Source organism: Physeter macrocephalus, chromosome 1, assembly GCF_002837175.3.
Source record: "Physeter macrocephalus isolate SW-GA chromosome 1, ASM283717v5, whole genome shotgun sequence".
NCBI classification, from domain to species: Eukaryota; Metazoa; Chordata; class Mammalia; order Artiodactyla; family Physeteridae; genus Physeter; species Physeter macrocephalus.
The window spans coordinates 95,016,568-95,039,552 of NC_041214.2; the positions used below are offsets into that span (position 1 = coordinate 95,016,568).

The following is a 22,985-nucleotide window of genomic DNA, read 5'->3' on the forward strand; positions in this document are numbered from 1 at the left end:
GGCCCGTGAGCCATGGCCGCTGAGCCTGCGCGTCCGGAGCCTGTGCTCCGCAACGGGAGAGGCCACAGCAGTGAGAGGCCCGCGTACCGCAAAAAAAAAAAAAAAGCCACCAATGAGCAATGGTTTCTCAAACGTACCTAGGTTCCTGTTGAAAATATTGATTACCTGGCCACACGTCAGGCCTTGGAAATAAAAATCGCTCAGGGTGGAGCCTAGGAATAGGAATCGCAAACAGAAACCACAGAATTCTCTGGCATGGAAAATTATTGACAGTCTATGAGGTATTTCTTTAAGATTTGGGCTTGTTGAGACCTATTTAGAACAGATTTCCTTAAAGGTTATGTGAATGAATTGCTACTAAACTTAGGTAAATTATGATCCCTGTCTATTGTGTCGTCTCTAAATTTTAATACACTTTAAAGGAAAACTATATAGTCATTTTATCAGAAAAAACAACATTGTTTCTGATCATAAAAAAACCCTATTTTAGAAAAAATAGAAGATTGAGAAGAAATAAAATTTCTCTAATCTATAATTAAGAGACAGCTACCAGTGATTCTTTCTGGAATTTTATATATAAAATGCATGCACACCACACATACATAGCATAATTTGTATTGTATTCTATGCACATTTTTATATTCTGTTTTGTTTTTTTTTTCACTTAGCTATCATGAGCACTTTCCCTTGTAGTTTTGTAAGCACCATTTTAAGGAAAGAATGTGTTCCATTATATGTAAGTATTGTAATTAATTAAATCAGCTCCCAATTGTTAACATTTTGATTCTTTTGAATTTTTGGTTATTTTAGTAATGTTGGTTTGAATATTGTGGTCTACCTCTCTGATTATTTCTTAGAATAAGTTTCTAAATGATGGAGTTGAAAGCTTTCAAATGCATTTTTAAAATCTCCTTTTCACATATCTTCTTACTGCTTTTCCTCACCCAAAGGAAAATGAACGTTTCTGAGGGATTTGTTGCATTACAGGTCCGATCTCTTATTTCAGTGGTTCTCAAACTTTAATGCGTATAAGACTCAACTGGGGAGCTTGTTAAAAATTCATTTTCCTGAGTCCCAGGCCCAGCTGTTCTGACCCATTAGCTCTGGAGTAGGGCCCAGGAATCTACAATTTTAACAAATTTCCCTCTGACTTTGATATAGGCACTCTTGGAACCACACTTTGAAAAATGTTTTTAAAATAAATGGCAAAATGGAATCAAATTTGGGTCACTTGCCCAAAGCCATTCATGCATCTGGTAACCAGATTTGTACTCAGCTCTTTGTGACTTCAAAGCCCTTGTTTTCTTCATTACCTCAGACCTTCAGACCTTCTCAAGCCTTCTCATTGATGTGCCTCTAATAACTGCGGAAAGGGAACTTCAAGTGACCCCACTACAGGATTCTCTGGGATAGCTGAGAATGGCACATAAGTACACAGCGAGCCTCCATTAAAATCCCCCATTGGAAATTCTTAGGAATTCTTTCATGCTGCATAACAAAGACTAAATAAAACAATTGCAGTCCCTTGCTTGTTAAATTGATTTCATGTTTCCTGACTGTTTCATGCCAGCCCTTGTTGTAAAACAGGTGATACAGGACCAACCAGCAGGCAGCTCTTGCCCAGAGGCAGGGACACTGCTCTGGTATGCTCTGTGGGTTCAGGGAGGAAGTGGCAGACTAGACAGCAACTCCTCCTAGAGTCAGAAGAGAGGAGTACTGCTTTTGGAAACTCAACGACAGAGAAGCAAAAGGTGGTGGGCATGACTAAGAGAAAGGGCCATTTATTAGAGATGGGGTCCTCTGTCCTTAGGAGAGCGTTGGTATTAGTAGACCGAAGGGAGCTAGCATGGGGGTGAGGCTTTTTCTTTTTTAACATCTTTATTGGAGTATAATTGCTTTACAATGGTGTGTTAGTTTCTGCTGCATAACAAAGTGAATCAGCTATACATATACATATATCTCCGTATCTCCCCCCTCTTGTGTCTCCCTCCCACCTTCCCTATCCCACCCCTCTAGGTGGTCACAAAGCACCAAGCTGATCTCCCTGTGCTATGCGGCTGCTTCCCACTAGCTATCTATTTTACATTTGGTAGTGTATATGAGCCTTTTTCAATTTTAAAAATCTTCCCCAACTGGAATTTTATACCAGTTAATTTTCCCCCTTCTTTATTAGTCTTTATTTTTTCTCCTTTTATACCATGTCACATTTATTTTAGTAGTAACCCGGGATTATTGTGTGTCCTTGTGTGTTTCAACTAGTATATCCTAGAAAGTCATTCATTATTTACCAAATTTAGCACCTACTATGTGTCAGGTCAGTTTGAGGCACTAGGAATACAAAAAACAGTGATTCTCTTTGAGAATTAAGTTAATTTTACTGCTGTATGTTGACTTGGATTATACACAGTCTTCGACTTTTTATTTTAACTTTTAATTTTAATTAATTTTAGACTTAGAAGTTGCAAATATTGTACAGAGAATTCACTCAACTTCCCCTAATATTAGCCCCTTACATAACCATTGTTCAGTTATCAATACTATTAACTAAACTATAGACTTTATTTGAATTTCATCAGCTTTCCTGCTAATGAATTTTTTTTCTGTTTCCACTGGCTATCAAGGATCTTACCTTGCATTTAGTTATTTCTCCTTAGTCTCCTCCAATCTGAGATAGTTCCTCAGTTTTGCCTTGTTTTTCATTATTTTGACCCTTTTGAAGAGTCCCAGTTAGTTATTTTGTAGAATGAAGTTATTCTGTAGAAAAGTACTGATTAGTTATTTTGTAGAGTGCAATACATCACTGATTCATGAGGTTGATAGGTCTCATCACTGGTGATATTAACCTTCATCACTTGGTTAAGGTGATATCTGCTAGGTTTCTTCACTATAAAGTTACTGACTTTCCCTTTGTAGCTAATAATTATTTGAGGGGAGATACTTTGAGACTATGCAAACTGTTTAAACTCAAATTTTTACCTACTAATTTTAGCACCCATTGGTGGATCTTGTCTGCAACAATTATTTACAGTGGTGTTTGCCTAATAGTGATTTTTCCCCCCATTTCCTGCTTCCTTATTGATTGGAAGTTTAGTGTAAGAAAGAGCTGCCCTTTCCCATTTATTTATTTGATCATTTATATCAGTATGGACTCATGGCTATTCATTTTATTCTGTGGGTTAAAATACAATGCCATCATTATTTTCTTGCTCAAATGCTTCCAATTTTGGTCATTAGGAACTCAGTCTGAGTTTAAATGACCTGTACACGTAAATGGCTGTCATCATTTCCGTCTGAGTTTAAATGACCTGTACACGTAAATGGCTGTTATCATTTCTATCCCACCCTTTCCCCCTGCCCAGGGAACTGTTAACCTAAAACAATAAAACAGCCAGTTATTTTACAAGCAAAATGGGTTTATTCTGGAGCAGCAAAGAATTGCAGTTTGGGGCATGCAACTGTGGCAAACCACATGCAAGTCCAGTAAAGCAAAGGGAAAGAAACTTTTTTATAGAGGAGAAGGGGAAATTGGGAGGCTCTGTTATAAACAAAAAGTCCATTGGAGGAAACTAGGAGATTGAAATATAGTGGCTTTTCATTGACTGAGTTGTGACAGTCTGTCATTGGCTGAGGTGTTGCCGGGCAAAGAGAAGAGCTTCTTCCTCCTGCTGGTAGTAGTAAAGTGGGGTCACTTCCTGCCAAAGATGCAAGGTAGTTCTCTTCCTATTGGGATCTGTATTGATGTGATCTGTATCTCTCCTTCTGTCCTCCCAGTTCCACTTCAGTGAGGTTTCCCTTTATTAATTTTCACAGAACCATTGCTTCTTTAGGGTCTGGGCAGTGATCACTCAGAAGCCAGGTAAAGGAACTATAATTGGGAGAATGAATAACAGAGGTCCACGGAAGGTAGGACAACGTGTTTGCAAATAGTCAGCTCTCAGGAGCTCTGCAGGAGTAAAAGGAGTAGCAAAATATCAGCCTTTTTATTGGTGCTACCCCAGAGAGGCCCACAGGAATAGGACCATGTGCCTGGGGCCGCATCTTGCCCACTATGAGACATCCAGTGTCTGCAGGATTACCAGATGGATTTAGAGACATTGAAATGCTGATTTTAGTGCTCTTGGCTGCTGAATGAAGACCACATCCTTTCTCCCTGGTACTAGGTGCTTAGTGAATATTTATGGAGTGACACCTGGTGTCCTCCCCTGACCTCCCGTGGTGGTGTAAAAATGTGTGCATATAGAGATTCTCTGAGAATGAGAATGATAACTTGGCATTCATGCTGATATACCCTTTGTTATAACTTGTCTTCCATGCTAGATTTTTGTTTATGGAAAATTTCAAGCATACAAAAAGTAGAGTGAAAAAGAAAATGAACTCTCAGATACCTATCACCTTGCTCAATACTTTTCAATATTTTGCCAATTTTATTTCAACTATTTCCCCCATTTTCAGGTTTGGAGCTGGCGTATTTGAAAACAAATTGCAGACATTAAAATCTAAGGAAGGACTGAAATAAACTCTGAGTGCAAGGACTATACCTTAATTCCCTTGGTGCCTAGCACTATGCCTGAAAATAGCAGATGCTCAGAAAAGACTGGTTGAATTGAGAGGAGGAGAAACAAAATTATGAGAACATCATCATTTTGAACTAACCCTGGGGCAGACCTAGAAAGGAAAAGGGTGGTGAGTCTTGCCCTAAAATAACTTCTTTCATGTTACCTGAATTTGTTCTCTATAACCATGATTCCCCTGTCACCTTAAGACAATCTTGACTGAAAGAGAAAATTCTTTTTAGGGAGAGTTCAGGGTCTCTCATTTATTTAAATGTTTTTACAAAGAAGTCCGATCTGATGATGTTTTCCCAAACACCAACCAGGAGTGACCTGCCCTAAAAAGAGCTCTCTTAAAAAATCATTATTATTATTTTTAAATTATAAGAGTGGTATATACTCATTGAAAGAAAAACAGGAAATTACAGAGAAATAGAAAATAAAATTATTCAGTATTTATTTCAATATGTAATTCCAGAGATAACATCTTGGTTAGCATTCTGATAAAATTTGAGCATGAATCATTTTGGTAATCAGAGTCAACAGATATTTATTATGTCCTTGGGAATGTACTAGGTTCTTACAGCCATGTTGTGAATTAAGTTAATTTTTAAAAATCATTTTATAGCTGGGGAAATGGAAATATGGCGAGAGTGTTTGCCTTCCATCACTTAGCTGATAAGCAGCCCGGGCAGATCTCTCTTGAAACATTATCCCTCTATAAGCAGCTCTTAGAAAAAGAATGTTCCCTGTCTAACTTTTCCAAGACTGAGATTTTATCAAAAACTATTGCCAATCCTGGCATTTAAGCCTCCTGCAATTAAGTCTACAAGAGGTAGTCTGGCTCCAGAAAACTGCAGACTTACTGTTACCTGGAGGGAAGAAAACAGACCTCCAAGAAACCATTTCAGAGACAGTCCCAAGGAAAGGGACAGGAAGAGACAGGTAGAAGGCTGCATGTTTCAAGGGTTTGTGCCGGGCACACCCAGGTACCAAGGGGAGGAAAGAGACTGAAACGTCCATGTGAAGGATGTGGCAGAAGCCCAGGCTTTGGAGCTGAGCACGTGGGCTCAGACCCCAGCTCTACCACTTAGTAGTTGTGTGAGCTCAGGCGAGTTCTGTAATCTCTCAACCTTCATTTTCTCCTCTATAAAATGAGGAGACTAATAATTCTTACCTCACAAAGTTGAGATGAGAATTAAGTAAGTTAATACAAGTGGTTTAGCCCCAGTGCATGGCACAGAGTAAATGCACAAATGGATCACTCTTCTTATTAGTGATTAATCTTCTAATTAGTTATTACTGCCTTCAGCAAGACCCTAAACAAGGCCTAAAGACCCTAAACAAGACCCTAAACACAGGCCATACTGTTTAATTGCTTCCTAGGCCGAATATTCTCTCTTGTGGTTTGATCCAGGGACCTAACCTACGTTTATAACATGGTGTCTAGAGAGAAATGCATTCTAGGTTTCCCTCAAACTCATGTAGAGCTAAAATTTTGGAATACTACCCTTTAGTAAGTAAGAGGCTATCTTGAGAGTTGCTAAGGGTGTTTTTTAAAAATTAATTAATTAATTGATTAATTAATTTTTGGTTGTGTTGTGTCTTCATTGCCGCACACGGGCTTTCTGTAGTTGCAGCGAGTGGGGGCTACTCATTGTTGGCGGTGCGCGGGCTTCTCACTACGGTGGCTTCTCTTGATGCGCAGCACGGGCTCTAGGTGTCTGGGGTCAGTAGTTGTGGCTCACGGGCTCTAGGCGCGCGGGCTCAGTAGTTGTGGCTCATGGGCCTAGTTGCTCCATGGCATGTGGGATCTTCCCGGACCAGGGCTCGAACCTGTGTCCCCTGCATTGGCAGGCAGATTCTTAACCACTGCGCCACCAGGGAAGTCCGGGTGTTTTGTTTTTGTTTTTCACAGTAAATTACCACATCCCCATGTCTCATTTATTTATTTATTTATCTACCTATCTATCTATTTATTTATTTAATATTTATTTATTTATTTGGCTGTGCCAGGTCTTAGTTGTGGCATGCGGTGCGGGCTCTTTGTTACGGCACGCGGGATCTTCGTTGCGGCCTGTGGGATCCTTAGTTGCAACATACAGGATCTAGGTCCCTGACCAGGGATGGAACCCGGGCCCCCTGCATTGGGAGCACAGAGGCTTATCCACTGGACCACTGGGGAAGTCCCTCACATCTCATGTAAAAAATCAACTTTGTTTTCATTACAAAAGCACAAAAGTGTGTCATACTTTTACAAAAATGAAAGAAAAGGGTAAAAAGCACCCCTGACTAATCCCATACTGCTAACAGAATTATTGCTAGCTTTTGGTAATATTTCTTTCTAGAGTTTTCTTAACCCTATAATTTTAGTGGTAATCATATGCAAGAGTTTATTTTCTGTTTTCTTTTTGTTAGTTAAGATTTAATCATACATGTTTTTGTGTTATTTTGGCACAGAATATATTTTGGTCTCCATTCTGTCCATTTAATTGAGGATATGTCTGCTGTGGAGATTCTGTGTCCTGACTTTAGCATTTTCCGCACTCTTCTGATAACACATCTAGAATTTGAGGAGAGACGTGGTTTTGGTAATGCAGAGAGGATGTGGGGCCTTGCCAAGTAGCTTTCATGACCTTAGTGCATTTACCATGGTCCAGGGAGGGCCCTCAGCTATGTGGCCTCAGAAACTGGATTTTTTTCAGGAACTAAGAGCATAGCCGCCTCTCGCAGGTGAATTCATACTATCCAACTACATGCAGTTGAAGTATGAAATCAAAATAACAGCCCGTCAACTGACAGAAATACAGTACACTAGAGTGGTGATTCTGGCAGCCACCAGTGTGTCTGCCTGTAGGTCATCCCTAGTCTAGAGTCATTTAATGTAAAGTAAAATAATATAACGATTACAACAGTGATGGTCACCACTTAGTGGGTGCTTACTGTGCATCAAGAGGTGGGCTAACACTTTATGTATTAATATATTAGGTCATCCAGTCCCTCAATAACTTCTCTAGGAAGGTACAGTTTTTATCCCCATTTTACAGGTAAGGAGACCAAGGCTCAGTGAAGTGATGGGCTCGAGGTTTCATAGTTTCTGTCTAAATCCAAACCCCAGATCTTAAACACTGTGCTGAGTTCTGTTATTCTTACAGATATTTGGCCTCCTGTGTTGGCATCCTTTTGTGTTCCTTGCCGTCTCCCCAACCTCTTGGGATGTGCCCTGTGCCAATGTCTCATTGTGACGATAACATTGATAACTGAAAAATCCTTGATTTTTCATCCTCTGTTTCAAGGAACATGTTTTTCCAGCTCTTAGAGAGGGAGAAGAGCTTTTTTCTTTTCCCTTATTTTCTCTTTGGGTCAAAATATGCCCTAGAGCAAGAGTTCACCTTCTCTTAAAACTGTGCCAGGAAGGGGCAACTAAGAAAGAGAACCATTAGGACTGAATTTGGGGCTGTGCCAGCTCAGAACTGAGGAGGCATTGACCGTCTCTTCTTTGCTTTCTCCACCAGTGCAGCATCTGGAAATGGCTTTTCTTCTGGGGTGAATGACAGCTGGGGTGAGAACCCAGCGAGAACTCCTGTGGTATATAGATGGTTGGATCCTTCTACCTCCAAAATCTCTGGTTTTCTGATCTCTGAACTCTCGTTGGAGAACTCCCACTACTGTTAATCAAGATCGGTTGGGGATAGGTTTTCAGTTTGTGCTGATGTGAATAATTTCAGGATAGGATTTCCATCTGAAACAGCATATCTTTGTGATTGCATTTTAGGGATTGCTGGAGCGGAACTACCAAGCAGAAGCAGGCATTGCACTGTCAGTTGTCATCAGGTTTGCAATCAGATTGGAAAAGCTGAACTTGAAGCTTCTTGCCTGCAGTGAGGCCGAGAGATACCTCCTGCTCGCATAATAAAAGACATGAGCTTCAACGTGACTTTCCACCTTTCCTATAAATTCCGATTACTGTTGCTTTTTACTTTATGCCTGACGGTGGTTGGGTGGGCCACCAGTAACTACTTTGTGGGTGCTATTCAAGAGATTGCTAAAGCAAAGGATCTCATGGCTAGTTTGAACAAGGGTGTAGTTTTGGGGGAGAAAGGAACTGTGACAGAGGAAGCCTCTGTGAAAAAAGCAAACCTTAACAACTGCTCTTCTGTGTCTCCACACCTCAGTAAGTATTTATTTTTTCTTTTTAACAAGTAGTACATACACTTTTTATTTGAATATAACAAATGTACAGAAAAGTACAAAAATCAGAAGTGTGCAGCTCCCTTAAGTTTCACAAAATGAACATACCAGTGGAACCAGTATGTAACTTAAGAAATGGAATCTTCCCAGAGATGCTTCTTTCAGTCACGACCCTTACTCCAAGCTTATATTCCATCCATTAGATTTTTTGGAACTGTACGTAATTGGAAACATACACTATGTACTCTATTGTGTCTGGCTTCTGTTGCTCAACGTTATGTTTGTGAGCTGTATTTGTAATGCTGACAGATAGTATTTATCATGTGAACATCCCCAGTTTGATCCTCCAGCTGCAGAAGTCTCAGCAGGCATGTCAGTAGGCATGTGCGATGAGCTGGGGGTCGGTTGACCCAGGCCGGTGGCTCTGCTCCACGTGTGTCTCATCCTCCTGGGACCAGCGGGCTAACCTGGGCATGTTCTCCTGGCATCTGCAGGGAAATGATAGCACATCCAAGCTTCCACTCATGTCATATCTATTAACATCCCCTTGGCCCACCATGTGGAGTCGAGGGACAGGATAGTATGTTTTCAGTGTTGTCTTAGTTTATTTCTATGTTTATTTCTTAAATATGTTGTATGTTTTGATTCTCCTTTGACATCTTGCCTTTCAATTTAAATGAATAAGAAGTTGGTCTTAGGGAGCATATTAATTAGGAAAAACTCCACAGCGATATTTTATATAACCCACAAAGGTTCTGTCAGACCTCTGATTCTCCAGAACATTGAAGTGCTTATAGTTCTCCAGATAATCCTTGGAGTGTCTTTCCAGAATGCCTTTCCTCAGCCCATGTGTGTCTGGCGGATTCCTGTCTAGTCTTCAGAAATCTAGTTAGATCACTTCTCTCCCAGAAAGGTTTCTGGGACTGCCCCAGAGTTAATCTTAGGCTCCCTGGGTACCCACCTTTGTTTCTGTTGTTGTACTGGTCAGTGTTTGCCCTTCTTCCCCAGGAGACAGTGTGCAGGCAGGATGAAGGCACGGTGATCCTTTCCAGCTCTATGAAGTCCAGAGCTCCTCCCTGGTCCTACAGAGGTGGCCCTCTACATACACTTAATTAGCTATCTGTGGGGCAGTCTAGGGCTCTTCAGAGGCTTCTTGTTCTTAGCGGCACAAAGCCTGCAGATCCTTTTTCCTGATTGCATCACAGACTTGCAGTGTGCTCATACTGGCATGCTGCTTCTCTTTACTCAGTCATGGAAAAACCAAAACACTATTCCGGATCATTCAAGGGAAATTGTTCTGCGCACAGATTACACAAGTTGCTATAGCAAAATGAGTTACTGAAATGCAGATCTGACTGTATCATCCCCCTTGTTCAGAATTCTCTCAGCATACTTAAGCAGCAAATGCATTCATGAAAACAGATGGGCAGTGACACAGTACTGAGTATGGATCCAGAGGGCGACATAAGTAGCGCCAAATTAAGATGGGCCATTAGTGACCCAAGGAGGAATAAAACTTGAGAAAATATCACGGGGGCGGTAAGGGAGACTGCTGGAGTGAGTGGAAGCAGGCACCCGAAGACTGGGCACATAGTGAGCTACTGCAGTGAGGGGTGAGCAAGTGGACTGGTTTACATCAGACCTGTTGCACGGGGCTCTTCCCGGGGCCGAGAGCAGAGGCGTGGTCAGGTGAATTCAGACGATGGGGTGTCTGAACAGGCTACACAGGAAGACATCTCTGCAGCCACCCCATCGTCTCCCAGCAGCTCTGGCAGCTTGCCTTTCCTTGTAACTCCTTTCCTTTTACTGTTTGTTTGTAGGGATTACTGCCTGCTGACTCTATGTCTAGTGTGTAGACCCTTGAGGAAAGGCTCTTGTAGGTCAGTTATTTGCTCTTGGTGCTGTTGGGCAGAGTCTGTCAGCCATGCTATGGACAGTAGAGCCTGGTCTAAGCAGCCATGGCCAGGGTAGGAGATGGTCACATGGAGCAAGGCACAGTGACATACATCGGAAAGGTGGGTGACTGCTTTGCTCAGAAGAAGATAGCTTAGTTTGCAAGTATCTTGAACAGTATATGTGGAGTTTTTCTTGTTTTTGTTTTTTTTTCGGCCACGCTGCGTGGCATGTGGGGCCTTCGTTCCCCGACCAGGGATGGAACCCGTGCCCGCTGCAGTGGAAGCACGGAGTCCTAACCACTGGATGCCAGGGAGGTCCCGAGTTGTAAAAAGCGTGTTCCCTAACCAGAGCTCTGCCTCCTCTCCTACCAGTCAGTATTCCCTGTTCATTCGGGTCTGAGGCGAGGGTCAGTGGCTTCAGCCTTATCTTTAAAGCCTTGCACGAGATCGGTTACCGTGGATGGTCTTGCGTTTCATCCAGTCAGGCTGTGTCCAGACTCACTGAGCAAATGCCCCATTGGGCATTTCGCCACGTGGAACAATGGGAGGATTCTTGCGGTGTTGCCCATACCTGTTACTGCTGAGTTAGGGAGGGAGGCTAGTTTCTATTTCCTTTCGCTGCTTTACCTTCAGGGAGTTAGACTAGCTCTCAAGAGCTTAGGGAAGGACCTTAGGGAAAAGGGCCTTGTCCGTGAGCTTGATTCCATGGAATGCTCTTGATCTTTAAGAGACTTCACCCTCCTTTGGAATTTTTTTTTTTGTGACAACAAAGAAAGTTGGATTGATTGATTCATTCATTTCATGGATGAGGCTTCCGTGTTTTTTTTCCCCCCCTTTGGTATTTTGAGAAGGAAAAGAGGTTAGAGCAAATTTGAAGTTGATCAGTCTACCCCTGACCTCTGCTCTTCACCAGGGTCCTCAGAACAGAGTGTATTTTCTACTTATGGATGAATCATAGAGCCAGGACTGGTTACCCAGCACAAGAGAATGCTCTTCTATGTCATTTGCTTGTTTTTACAGCCAATAACCTGAGTCATAGATTCTGTGGTTCTAGTTCGTGACCAAATGAGGCTTTACAATAGTGCTCACTGTGTGCCAGGCAACTAGCACACAGTGTGTGACATGTACTAGCTCCTGTAAGCCTATCAGCCTTTGATGAGCTTGCTCCGGTTAGTTCCTGTGTCCTGTTTTTATTGTAGAAGGCCAGAACAAGCTCGTTTTCAAACCAGATCTCACTCTGGAAGAAGTACAGGCAGAAAACCCCAAGGTGCACAGAGGCCGGTATCACCCTGAGGAATGCAGGGCTTTGCAGCGGGTCGCCATCCTCATCCCTCACCGGCACAGAGAGAAGCACCTGCTGTACCTGCTACAACACCTTCACCCCTTCTTGCAGAGGCAGCAGCTGGAGTATGGCATCTATGTCATCCACCAGGTGAGTGTGTGGGCAGACCAGGTCTCTGCCTGCCACACCCTTCTCTCTGTGAGGCGCTTCGTCTGTCTTGGGTAAAAGGGCATCAAACTATCATCAAAGGTGAGGTCTCTTATCTCATTTATCCTTGAAAGTAGTAAAGGCACTTCTTGTCCCAGAGTGTGGAATAATGGGATAAGTGCTGGGAAATTTTACTGGCTCTTAAGTGATCCTCTGGAGGAAGCCTGTTTTCTTTCGTGAGGTCTTCCACGTCAGACAATGACAGCCCAAAGATATTCCCCTGGGACTGACCTTATGTTGCCTTCTCTATTTGCTATACACTACACAATGAGATGTTGGAACTGTGCTTTATTATTGAGCCTGGCTATTCTGTGGGGATCTAGACAGAGGAGTTGACTACTGTGTGTTAATCGCCATGGAATTCTATGACTCCCTCCACCTTTCTGCCTTTAACTTTGCCACTATCTATTATGTAGAACATTAGTTTTCACTTTTTAAAAAAAATAAATTTATTTTATTTATTTATTTATTTTTGGCGGTGTTGGGTCTTCGTTGCTGTGCGCGGGCTTTCTCTAGTTGCAGCGAGCGGGGGCTACTCTTTCGTTGCGGTGCGCGGGCTTCTGATTGCGGTGGCTTCTCATTGCGGTGGCTTCTCATTGCGGAGCATGGGCTCTAGGCGTGCGGGCTTCAATAGTCGCAGCATGAGGGCTCAGTTGTTGTGGCTCACGGGCTCTAGAGCACAGGCTCAGGAGCTGTGGTGCATGGGCTTAGTTGCTCCGCGGCATGTGGGATCTTCCCGGACCAGGGATCGAACCCGTGTCCCCTGCATTGGCAGGCGGATTCTTAACCACTGCGTCACCAGGGAAGCCCCTAGTTTTCACTTTTATGATTCACTTTTTTGGCTTCCAAAAGCATGATTTAGTAGGAACATGGTAAGTATTAGTGTAGCCTGCTTTGAAGAGTTTAGCTCTAAGTGGAGTGGGTGATTTAAGGTACCTCTATCTGGTATTAACATTTATTGAAAGAAAAATAAGACATCAACAACTATACATGGTTATCTTTTCAAAATTGTCCGGGGCCATCCAAATAATTCCCCCTCAAATCCTTACAAATGCTCCGAATGCAAGGAAAATCATTGACTATATGCCTAATATTGGTTATAACTGGTAATATTGTTTTAGGAAAACTTTTGACAGATCAGAGGATGCTGTTCTGCAATGTATACTTTATAATAAACTGGGGGTCTTAAAAATCAATGTGCATATATATATTACATCTATCCCCATTTTGTGAGGATTTGAAACAAAATTTAACTGTTATATTGGTTCATCATTATTTTTGTTTTTAACATTGTTAGTCATTCAGAGTTCTTACTCAGGACAGCAACCCCCAGTATATATTTTTATGAATAGAAAAATACGTCTGCTTTATGTTATTCTTTTCAGGAAAGTACTGTGATGAGTTTTGAGAACTGCCTGCACTTTTGTTATGATAAACTGTTTATTGAACTGGAATTTATTCTTAAGGAATTTGATCCAAATAGCCATGAAAAAATTACTACTGTAAAAAAATGTTTCATACTATAGCTTTGATTATATTACTGGTTTATTTGTGTTCTTTCCTTACCCAGTAACGAATCTCCTCTGTAAAACCACTATGAGGATTAATGTCTGCCGTGAAGTGTTAAATCCGGGTTCTCTTACAGTGATTCCACAAGACTTTAAAGTAGCTTAGGTATATGAGCAGTAACCTTCTCTGTTTATAGGTCAGGATTTCTTGATCCTTTCTGGCAAGCTATATTTTTGGGGGAGCTTAGTGTAAATTTGTTACATGGGGTAAGATTGGGATTAGTTAAGAGCTGAACAGCGAAGCAGTGATTCTATTTGGCATGACTGGTATGTAAGAAAGGTTTTGTGGTTTTACATGGAATAAGTAAAGGTAAGTTTAAAAATTTTTTAGAGTTATCTGTATTAGTATTTTAAAACTTTTTTTTTTTTTTTTTGCGGTACGTGGGCCTCTCACTGTTGTGGCCTCTCCCGTTGCGGAGCACAGGCTCCGGATGCGCAGGCTCAGTGGCCATGGCTCACGGGCCTAGCCGCTCTGCGGCATGTGGGATCTTCCCAGACCGGGGCACGAACCCATGTCCCCTGCATCGGCAGGCGGACTCTCAACCACTGTGCCACCAGGGAAGCCCCAAAACTATGTTTTTTAAAAAATTGTTGTAAAATACACATAACAAAATTTACCATCTTAACCATTTTTATTGTAGAGTTCAGTAAGGTTAAGTTTGTTCACATTATTGTGCAAATAATCTCAACTAATGTTTCATCTTGCAAAACTGAAACTCCAAACCTATTAAACAACAACTCTTCATTTCAAGGTGTTTTTAGTTATGGAATACAAGTATGTATGAAGCATGAAGAAAAACACAAAGGACCTGTTATTGTTATTGCATCTACTGTGTCAGATTTTCATGTCATATGTATACTCTCGTGCACTAGCAAGAATCATATCAGTTCCTGCATGTGAACTTAACAGGGGAACAGTGTGAAATCTTGTCTCAGGAGTTTTTCAAGTTTTAATTTCCATATCTATAGGCTGGAAGTAAAAAGTTTAATCGCGCCAAACTCCTGAATGTGGGCTATCTAGAAGCTCTCAAGGATGAAATTTGGGACTGCTTCATATTCCATGATGTGGACCTGGTGCCCGAGAACGATTTGAACCTTTACAAGTGTGAGGATCAGCCCAGGCATCTGGTGGTTGGCAGGAACAGCACTGGGTACAGGTAAGGCGGCTCTGCTCACAGCTGCCTTAGGTCAGAAGCCTGGCCTGTTATCATCAAGGCTGTGCAGACACTGTGTCCAGGGTATCTGCAGAAAATGAGAAATAGGAAAAATGGTCCATGATATATCACTTAAAGTTCAAAACAGGAATTAGAGAAATTGGATTTTTTTTCTTATTAGGAAAAAATCTGCCAGCAGCCTTGGCAGAGGATCACAAAGATAAAAAGGGAGAGAAGAGGGGAGGGAAAATATTCCAAGTTTTGCAAATGGCGGCCAGCCTCGCCTGCAGGGCCTGCCTGGTGGAACTTTTGCAAGGGCTCCCACGCTGAGTAGAACTCAAGTAACTTATCTATCTCTCCCTGCCTTCTGCCTCTAAGAGGCAACAAGAGTGTGCCTGCAGGTCAGCTTTTAGGCCTCTTTTGTGAGACTGTGATGTCTCTTTCCAGACTGAGTCCGGAGGGAGACTGGGAAGGGGCATGTCCATCAAGTGGTCTGCTCAGGAGCCAGGACACCCAGGACAAGTTCCCTTCTCTCAAAGTCACTGTGGGAAGAGCCAGGCACCGTCATTTCTGCTTTCATGGCCCCCCCACCCTCCACCACACACACACACACACACACACACACACACACACACACACACACACACGGAGAGGCATAGCTGCTTTTCAACCTTATTTTGTACCAGTTCCTATTTGAGAACAACTGAGGGGAAATAGCGACCAAGAAAGTTCTCCACAAGGGAAACTATATGTTCATTTATATGTGTGCACACTTACTGTCAGCCTCCACCAAGCCCTGCCCTTCGTGTGTGCTCACATCTGGGGTGCTACTGCACTAGGGGCCTTGAGACCGGTCTGAATGAGGCTGAGTGCCCATCCTCACAGCACTCCCTGCTATGTACTGCTGTGGGGAGACAGGCAGCTGCAGTGGAGCTGTGTCAGCTTTGCACTTCACTTCTGCAGATTCAACTAGGAGCATGTGCTAATGAGGGGGAGGGTTCGGAGTGGGGGTGAGGCCGAGGGAGAGAGAGAACTATATCACTATAAGATAAAATGGGAGGTTCCACCAGTGTCTACTCTGGGAAGTGAGCATGAGATGCAAACCATGAATCTCTTTGTGTGTGTGTGAAATATTCTTCTTTTTATTTTTTTCTCAGTCATTTAGAAAAGTAAAAACCATCCTTACTTCACAAACCATACAAAAACAGGTGGTAAGCCGATGAGGCCTGCGGGCTGTAATTTGTTGGTCCCTATAATCGCATGTCAACTGGGATGACAGGATCAGATTTGCGTTTTCAGCCAGTGAGTCTGGAATTCAAATGTGTGTATGAATCAACTGGGGATTCTGTTAAAATGCAGATTCTGTTGTGAGATTCTGGGTATCTAACCAGCTCCCAGGTGATATTTTGGCAGCAAGGTTTGATCTGTGAATCACACCTCAACTACCAAGGCTTTCAAAGATCCCAGGTTGGATCCATCCATGGAAGAGAGCCCAGATTGGAGAGCAAGGGTGAGGATGGAGGGGAGAGCTGTAACATCAGTTAGGAGTCTTTGGGGAGGTTGGCTCAGCAGCCCTTGGTTGCTGGGAGGAAGTGAGAGCTGGGAGAGAGGGAGAAGTTGAAGATGACAACAAGGTTTTGTTGGTTAGTGCTGCCTTAAGCAGAGATCCCAGTTATCTGTACAAAACTGGGTACAGAATAGTGCTAAAGAAGTTTTTGCAAACCATGAATCTCTTGATGCCTCCCTTGCTCTTGGTTTCCATGTTGCTCTTGTGTAGGTTTCTCACTTTGGACTGTTTAAGAGATTTCCAAGAGTAACACTGACTGCAGGCGATCTTTGCCTCAGGTACAGACTTTAAATCTAGTCCCTGTGTAAAGTGTGGGATATAAACAAATACCTAGAATAAGCCACAGTGGGTGAGAGCACACTGTCTTTAAGAAACACCTAGGGAAGGGTTTAAAGCTGTTGTCCAGGTAATTTGGCATCTTCATCTTGTGGAATCAGTGGGAGCTTCCCAGCAGAGTTCCAAGATGTGGAAGCAAGAGAGAACATGGCACAGGTTTTGAGGAAAGGCGGGTAGTTCATTAGTGCTGGAGAATGAATGTCTGGGATGGTGGAGGGAGGAGACACTAGAGATGAGGGTAGGCAGGGGCCAGATTAAGCAGGCGTTGTTCAGTCTGAAGGAGTTTGGAGTGCCTGTGAAAGGAATTAGAGTGCTGCTGACACATGGTTACAGCCAGGAATGACAGGAGAAAGGTCAGTTCAGCTGGCCTTTAGTGTATGGGATGGAGCAAGGCAGGAGAGGAGAAGATGAGGGGCAGATGCCCACTCCTGCCTCCATGCTCCAGGGGCAGTGGGGCCAGAGGGCAGGAGAAGGGTTGGGAAGAGAATCCCAGGACTTTTTCTTTTGGGGAACTTGATCATTATCCGGAGGTTTTGCTTTCCGGTCTGTGAGCCACCTCTGCACTGAAGAAAGCAGCATATCATGGCCGGGTACCTTGGTATTTTCAGAAGCGTGTTAGCCATCTGCTCACTCATTGGTATTAAGATGTCACTGTCTACGACACAGAATACCTGTACTTCAGACCCTTGACATGGGTGATAACTTCTTATTGCCCAGTCTTTCTAGACATCTGTGGTGAGAAATTACAATCACACAGGATTGTTTTCTCATTTGTTTGTTTTTGGAGTATGGATACACAGGATTGTATCAAGGACAGGCCTTTTGTTGGGATTCTAGATTTTATCTTTGCATTAAGCTGGACCATAAGAAAATGAGTTCTTGGTCATTCCTGCTGGGAACTGATCTTGAGTAAAACTTTGGTGTGATGATCCTGGGTTTTATCAGATGCCACTCACTCTAAAAACAGCCCCTGTATGAATGTTGCTGTTTCAACTTGCTATTGTAATTGGCGAGACGTTTCTTTTATAACTAGAACTCAGGAAGCCTTTGTCTTCCTTGAGTAACTGACAGTTTTCCTAATGTAAACCAGGTGGTTAAATGTGTCTCCTCTTTTGATCTGGATGCAAGAAGCTCAGAGTCAAATCCATGACCTTCTTTTAGAAGCTGAAAAGAATCTTATTTGCAGATCAGAGTTCTAATATATTTCCTATTCTAATCTTCTATCTGATTGAAGTTTTCCTCTTGTCCTGGTTTGTCATTTATGTTTTTCTACTTTATTGTATGTATCATGTAAACTGCCTCACCTTCTGTGCTTTGGGGGAGGTTTGCATAGGTAATGTAGGAGTTGTCTTCCTCCTCCTTTGTTATTGCCTTTCCTCTTTTGGGCAAAATCCCTCTAGTTGCTGGCAGGTGCAGTTGCAGGTGGCTAAGTGTCTGCCCTCTGCTGGTAACTGTGTGTCCCTGCGCCACAGAGCTTAAATCAGCACACTATTCATTGTCACAACTGCCCCATGAGTATGAAGGGAAGCGCAAGAAGTGTTTTCACTTTACACACATGCAGAGGGAAGAAGTTAAAGTAGCTTGTCTCAACTATCTCAGACTCTGATGAAGACAGAAATAAATCTTGTTTATCCCAGTGATTATGGGTCAGTGATAAAGATCTGTACTAGCCCGTGGGAAATTTTATTGCCAAGAATTCCTTTGGTACCTGCCTGCTTTCTACAAGGACTTTACTGTTATTTGATGACTCCATTTTCCCCACCCTTGGGCCTTACAGTCCTTTACAAACAAGTAAAACTGTTTCAGGGCCAATCAACTATTTATGCTTTTCTAGATAAGAAGAAAAACCAGAAGGAAAGATCAATAAACATGTAGATATTTGGCACCTAAGAGGCAACTGAGAAACTGATACTTCTTTAACCTTTCTTTCCAACTGGTCTCCTCCTGCACCTCCCACTGCAACTAAACTGGTCTCTTAGTGCTCCTCACACAGCCTGCACTTTTCTCCCTCTCTGCCTTTCGTCATGGAGTTCTGATCACCAGGAGTTCCCCCAGTTTTCTACCTGTCTGAATCCTCCCAGGCCCACCTGCCCTGACGTGTGGCATCTCCTTCCTCAGAACCCTGATAATGTTCACCACTCTTGTTGGACTATCAACTGTGTGTGAGGGCAGGGCCCACGTTTTCTAGCGTTGAGCCAGCTGCTTTGCACACAGTGGATAGTCGTTACTTAATAGGTCACTACCAAGTCATCAGTGCTGGTTCCCTCCTGGTGACCCCTTTTTCGTGCGTGGCAGGTTATGCCTGGAGAGTGGTTCCACTCAGTGTTCTGATAAAGCTGCTAGTTTTCAGGTAGTTTAGGAACCCCTTCCCAGCCAAACAGAGTCCAGTAACCATGGCAACAAGTCACTGTAGTCAATGTCTTGGTCAGTAATAGCTGCCTTCTGAGCACTTTGTTCTTTTTGTTTGTTTTAGGTTGTTATTTTCCAGAATTTTAGGTTGGGGGTATATAAGTAAATCTATTTCCATTGTGGGTTAAGCAGGGTCCTCCCCATCTGTACTCAGAACATAGAAACAAACAGCTGAGCTACAAATTAATTTTTGGGGCTCCACCTATTAGATGGCAAGTGTCTACATGATTATTGATCTTTCCTTTTGGTTTTTCTTATTATCTAGAAAAGCAGACATATTTTATTGGTCCTGGAATACTTTGAACTGACATTAATTAAAGTTAGAAATCCTCCATATATATTTACATCCTCTTATTCAGTAACATCCAAGTTATTAAGCTGCCTTCATTTGCATTTCTGAATTGTTACAGTGTTCTATTCAAGGGACATCTTTATTTCTCATATTTGCTAATTTGTCTACCAATAATCCATGAGTCCTAAATGAGTGGGAAGTGCTCTCTGACCAGGACCTCTTGACCTCTTTTCTTTCCCCCTTTCCTTGTTGGTATACCCACAGCTCCACCCTTTTTACTCTCCTCTTTTCACTTACTACATTGTCTTCGGGCAGCTTTCCCTACCCTTGTGCCTTCAGGTACCACCTCTTGACAGCTTATTTCCAAAGCTGTCTCTGTAGCCACTCCTCTGTATTGAACTTGAACCTTGTATCCTTTTTCCCACTGGCAAAAGCCCCAAGGGTACCTCATATTCAGTTTATCCAAACCGTAATTTGCCTTCTTCTCAAAACCTAATTATCAGTTTGTATACCCTGTTTTTGTGAGAGGCACTGTCATCTACCTAGTTGCCCACGCTGGAAACCTCAGGGTTATTAAAGTATGTTGGGTTCTCCAGGAAACAGACTCTGAGATGGAGATTTGTATGCATTATAAGTGGAGGTCTGCATAAAAAGTGTGTACAGGAGCTCTCTCCTGCTCTCCACCCCACTCCCTAAAAAAAAGTAAAAGTAGAAAAGCCGCTTGTTCACGCCGAACCTGGATGCAGCCTCAGAATGCTCTTAACCCAGAGCCCTTGGCAGCCACAACTATTCACTGGATTGGCACACGAGGTGAAATCTATCATCCAGATCTGATGTTATAGTGCACATTTACAGGTACCTCTGTAGACCTCTGCACACAAACACTAACAATAAAAGGTGGGTGGCACCTTGCTTAGTGAGCAGATGTGAGAGCTTGTCTAGACAGAGGACAGAAGGCCAGACAAGGAAGGCCAAGAACGTGGGGAGGTGGATGTCAAGCAGGAGTGGATGGGTGAAAGTGCATGGTCTTCAAAGTGTTCCTAGAATGCCCGCCCTGCAGTCCGAGACTTCTGAAGCATCTTTGGAGAACAAAAGGACTTTGCACTAACATTCTTACCATTTCTCTCCTCTCTTTCGCTCCAGGTTACGTTACAGCGGGTATTTTGGGGGTGTTACTGCCCTAAGCCGAGAGCAGTTTTTCAAGGTGAATGGATTCTCTAACAACTACTGGGGATGGGGAGGCGAAGACGATGACCTCAGACTCAGGTGAACAACAGAGACAGGTCCCCTTCACGGGGCTCTGCTAGCAGTGGTTGTGTATGGTTCCTGTGGATGCCAGGCCAGCAGGTCATGAGGCTCCGACTTGGGCTTGAAGGGTGGCAGGGGGTGGGGGTTGAGCAAGGTGGCCCAAATCGCTCTTTGCCACTGGCAGTTCAGAAATGATGGAGGGTGGTCTAGTCCTAGCTAATGGGTGTCCAGGGTCCGGGAGTGTTGGTGGAGGTCTCCGTGGACTTGTCAGCAGGTATTACCTACTGAGATAGAGTCTCACCCGTGAATGGCAAGTCCCAGACCAGAGCGTTTGCAAAACTGCCACCTGAGGAAAGTGGCCAGAGGCCTGTTCTAAGCCTCTGCTTTCTCTCAGACCCCAGGCGACCCTGGTAGTTCCCAGCGTGCAGAGCAGGGAGTGCCAGCAGCCTGTGAGGAGTTGCACGCCCCGAAGCAGGCCAAGATGTCCTCTCCTTATACACGAGCCAGCCCCGCACTCTGTGGTAGCAGCTGCTGGCCTGACTCCCTGGCCTGACTCCCTGGCCTGACTCAGAGCTGCTGGCATGACCTTCAGATTCTCTTGGACTCTTTTCTGCTCTGGGGGATTCAAAGGGGATATGCCTGGTCTCCCCTCTCAGCCCCCTTCCCTGAACTTGGGTTTCATGGCCAGATAGTTGTGGGTATCCCTAACTCCCAGAAATAAGTAATTATTCAAGAGCCTGGGGCCAGTATCTTCAGAATTGCAACAACAAGGTCTTTCTATTAGGAGACCCCCTTTCCTCTTGTTGTTGCCTCTTAGAAAGAAAATTTCTCAGCTGGCGTTCTGAATTAATAGACGTGTGGCTGCCAGATGTTTACCATTGCTTTTCCATTGCTTCAGCATGAAGAAGCCAGCTCCATGCCGGTCTCGTTCCCAGGTCTAGGCTGAGAGTCTCTGGAATGTTTCTGGCAGGAGGCAATGGATCTCCCTGACCAAAGGCTGCATAGGAATGGCTGTAGTGACGGGCAGCAGCACTTCATGGCCCAACCCATCAGCAGCCTGTGTGGCCGTGGCTTATGAAGTGGACAGAGGGTACCTGCTAGACTTCAGGGCAGGAATAGCAAGGGCTCGGAGTCAACTGTATCCATCATGTTCCCCAAATCCATTTCATTGCCCAGATGGGACGGTTAGTAGAATTTTACACTGATGATGTATCTTCACTCTCTTTTTTCCTGTTGCTCCTCGGTTTCAAGGTAAAAGGGAGCCCCAAGTTTTGCTTTCATTTGATAAGAACATCATGGCCTCCAGAGTGGTTCTTGACTAACGCTATGGATAAACCAACTGATTTGAGCATAAACCTTTGCTGAAATTTCTTTACTAAATACTTATTTACTCACCTGTGCAACAGGCACCACCCTCTTTCTGCTTATATAGTACATTACAGTTTGCAAAGAATGTTCCATGTGGACGGTCTCATTTGAGCCTGTCAGATCAACTCTGTAACACCATTGCCATTTTACCGTTCGGGAAACCCAGGCCTGGAATAATGAATTGACTTACCAAGGTTGTAAATAACAAAGTCTAGATTTGAACCTAGGTTTGTGACATTTAACAGTCATTACTTTCCCTGTTAAAAGAAGGAAACACTAAATAAATTAGGGATCCTAAGATATTTGATTTTTTTTTTTTTTTTTTGTGGTACGCGGGCCTCTCACTGTTGTGGCCTCTTCCGTCGCGGCGCACAGGCTCCGGACGCGCAGGCTCAGCGGCCGTGGCTCACGGGCCCAGCCGCTCCGCGGCATGTGGGATCTTCCCGGACCGGGGCACGAACCCGTGTCCTCTGCATCGGCAGGCAGACTCTCAACACTGCACCACCAGGGAAGCCCCGAGACTTGATTTTTTAAAGATGTATTTTCTTAGTTGTTTCTGGAAAATGACAAAGTGTAAATTGATACTTCTTTGTACCTCAGTAGTAAATGTTAAGCGTGATTCTTCTGTGGACTTATTGCCTGAGGCCCAACATAAGAAAATTCTGTTTTTTTTTAATACCTAAATAATCAATATATGTGTATGTGCACATATATGTAAATTTTTGCAAATGATTCTTTTTTAAGTGCCTAGTGGTAGATAATTGGGATACAATTTTTTTTTAAACACCTCTGTTATTTTTCCAGGGTTGAGCTTCATAGAATGAAAATAACCCGGCCACTGCCTGAAGTGGGTAAATATACTATGATCTTCCACAAGAGAGACCAAGGCAATGAGGTGAATATAGAACGGTAAGTCCT

At 43.3% G+C, this 22,985-nt stretch overlaps 1 protein-coding gene across 4 annotated transcripts in view; it reads left to right on the top strand.

Moving 5' to 3' along the window:
* B4GALT4 (beta-1,4-galactosyltransferase 4) overlaps positions 1-22,985 on the top strand; it is a 30,966-nt gene that overhangs the window by 3,293 nt on the left and 4,688 nt on the right. The window contains exons 1-7 of one of the 4 annotated variants that reach the window (XR_008617522.1): positions 719-736; positions 8,326-8,724; positions 11,836-12,068; positions 14,663-14,850; positions 20,595-20,655; positions 21,598-21,883; positions 22,872-22,976. Coding sequence is in view for 2 of the 4 variants with exons in the window: in XM_024120302.2 (XP_023976070.1) it covers positions 8,472-8,724; positions 11,836-12,068; positions 14,663-14,850; positions 20,595-20,717; positions 22,872-22,976 (902 nt within the window). In the remaining 2 variants the exon portion in view is untranslated. Of the gene's footprint in view, positions 1-718; positions 737-8,325; positions 8,725-11,835; positions 12,069-14,662; positions 14,851-20,594; positions 20,718-21,597; positions 21,884-22,871; positions 22,977-22,985 lie in introns of those variants that run through there. The other 3 variants (XM_055085151.1, XR_008617521.1, XM_024120302.2) reach the window with 3 other exon arrangements.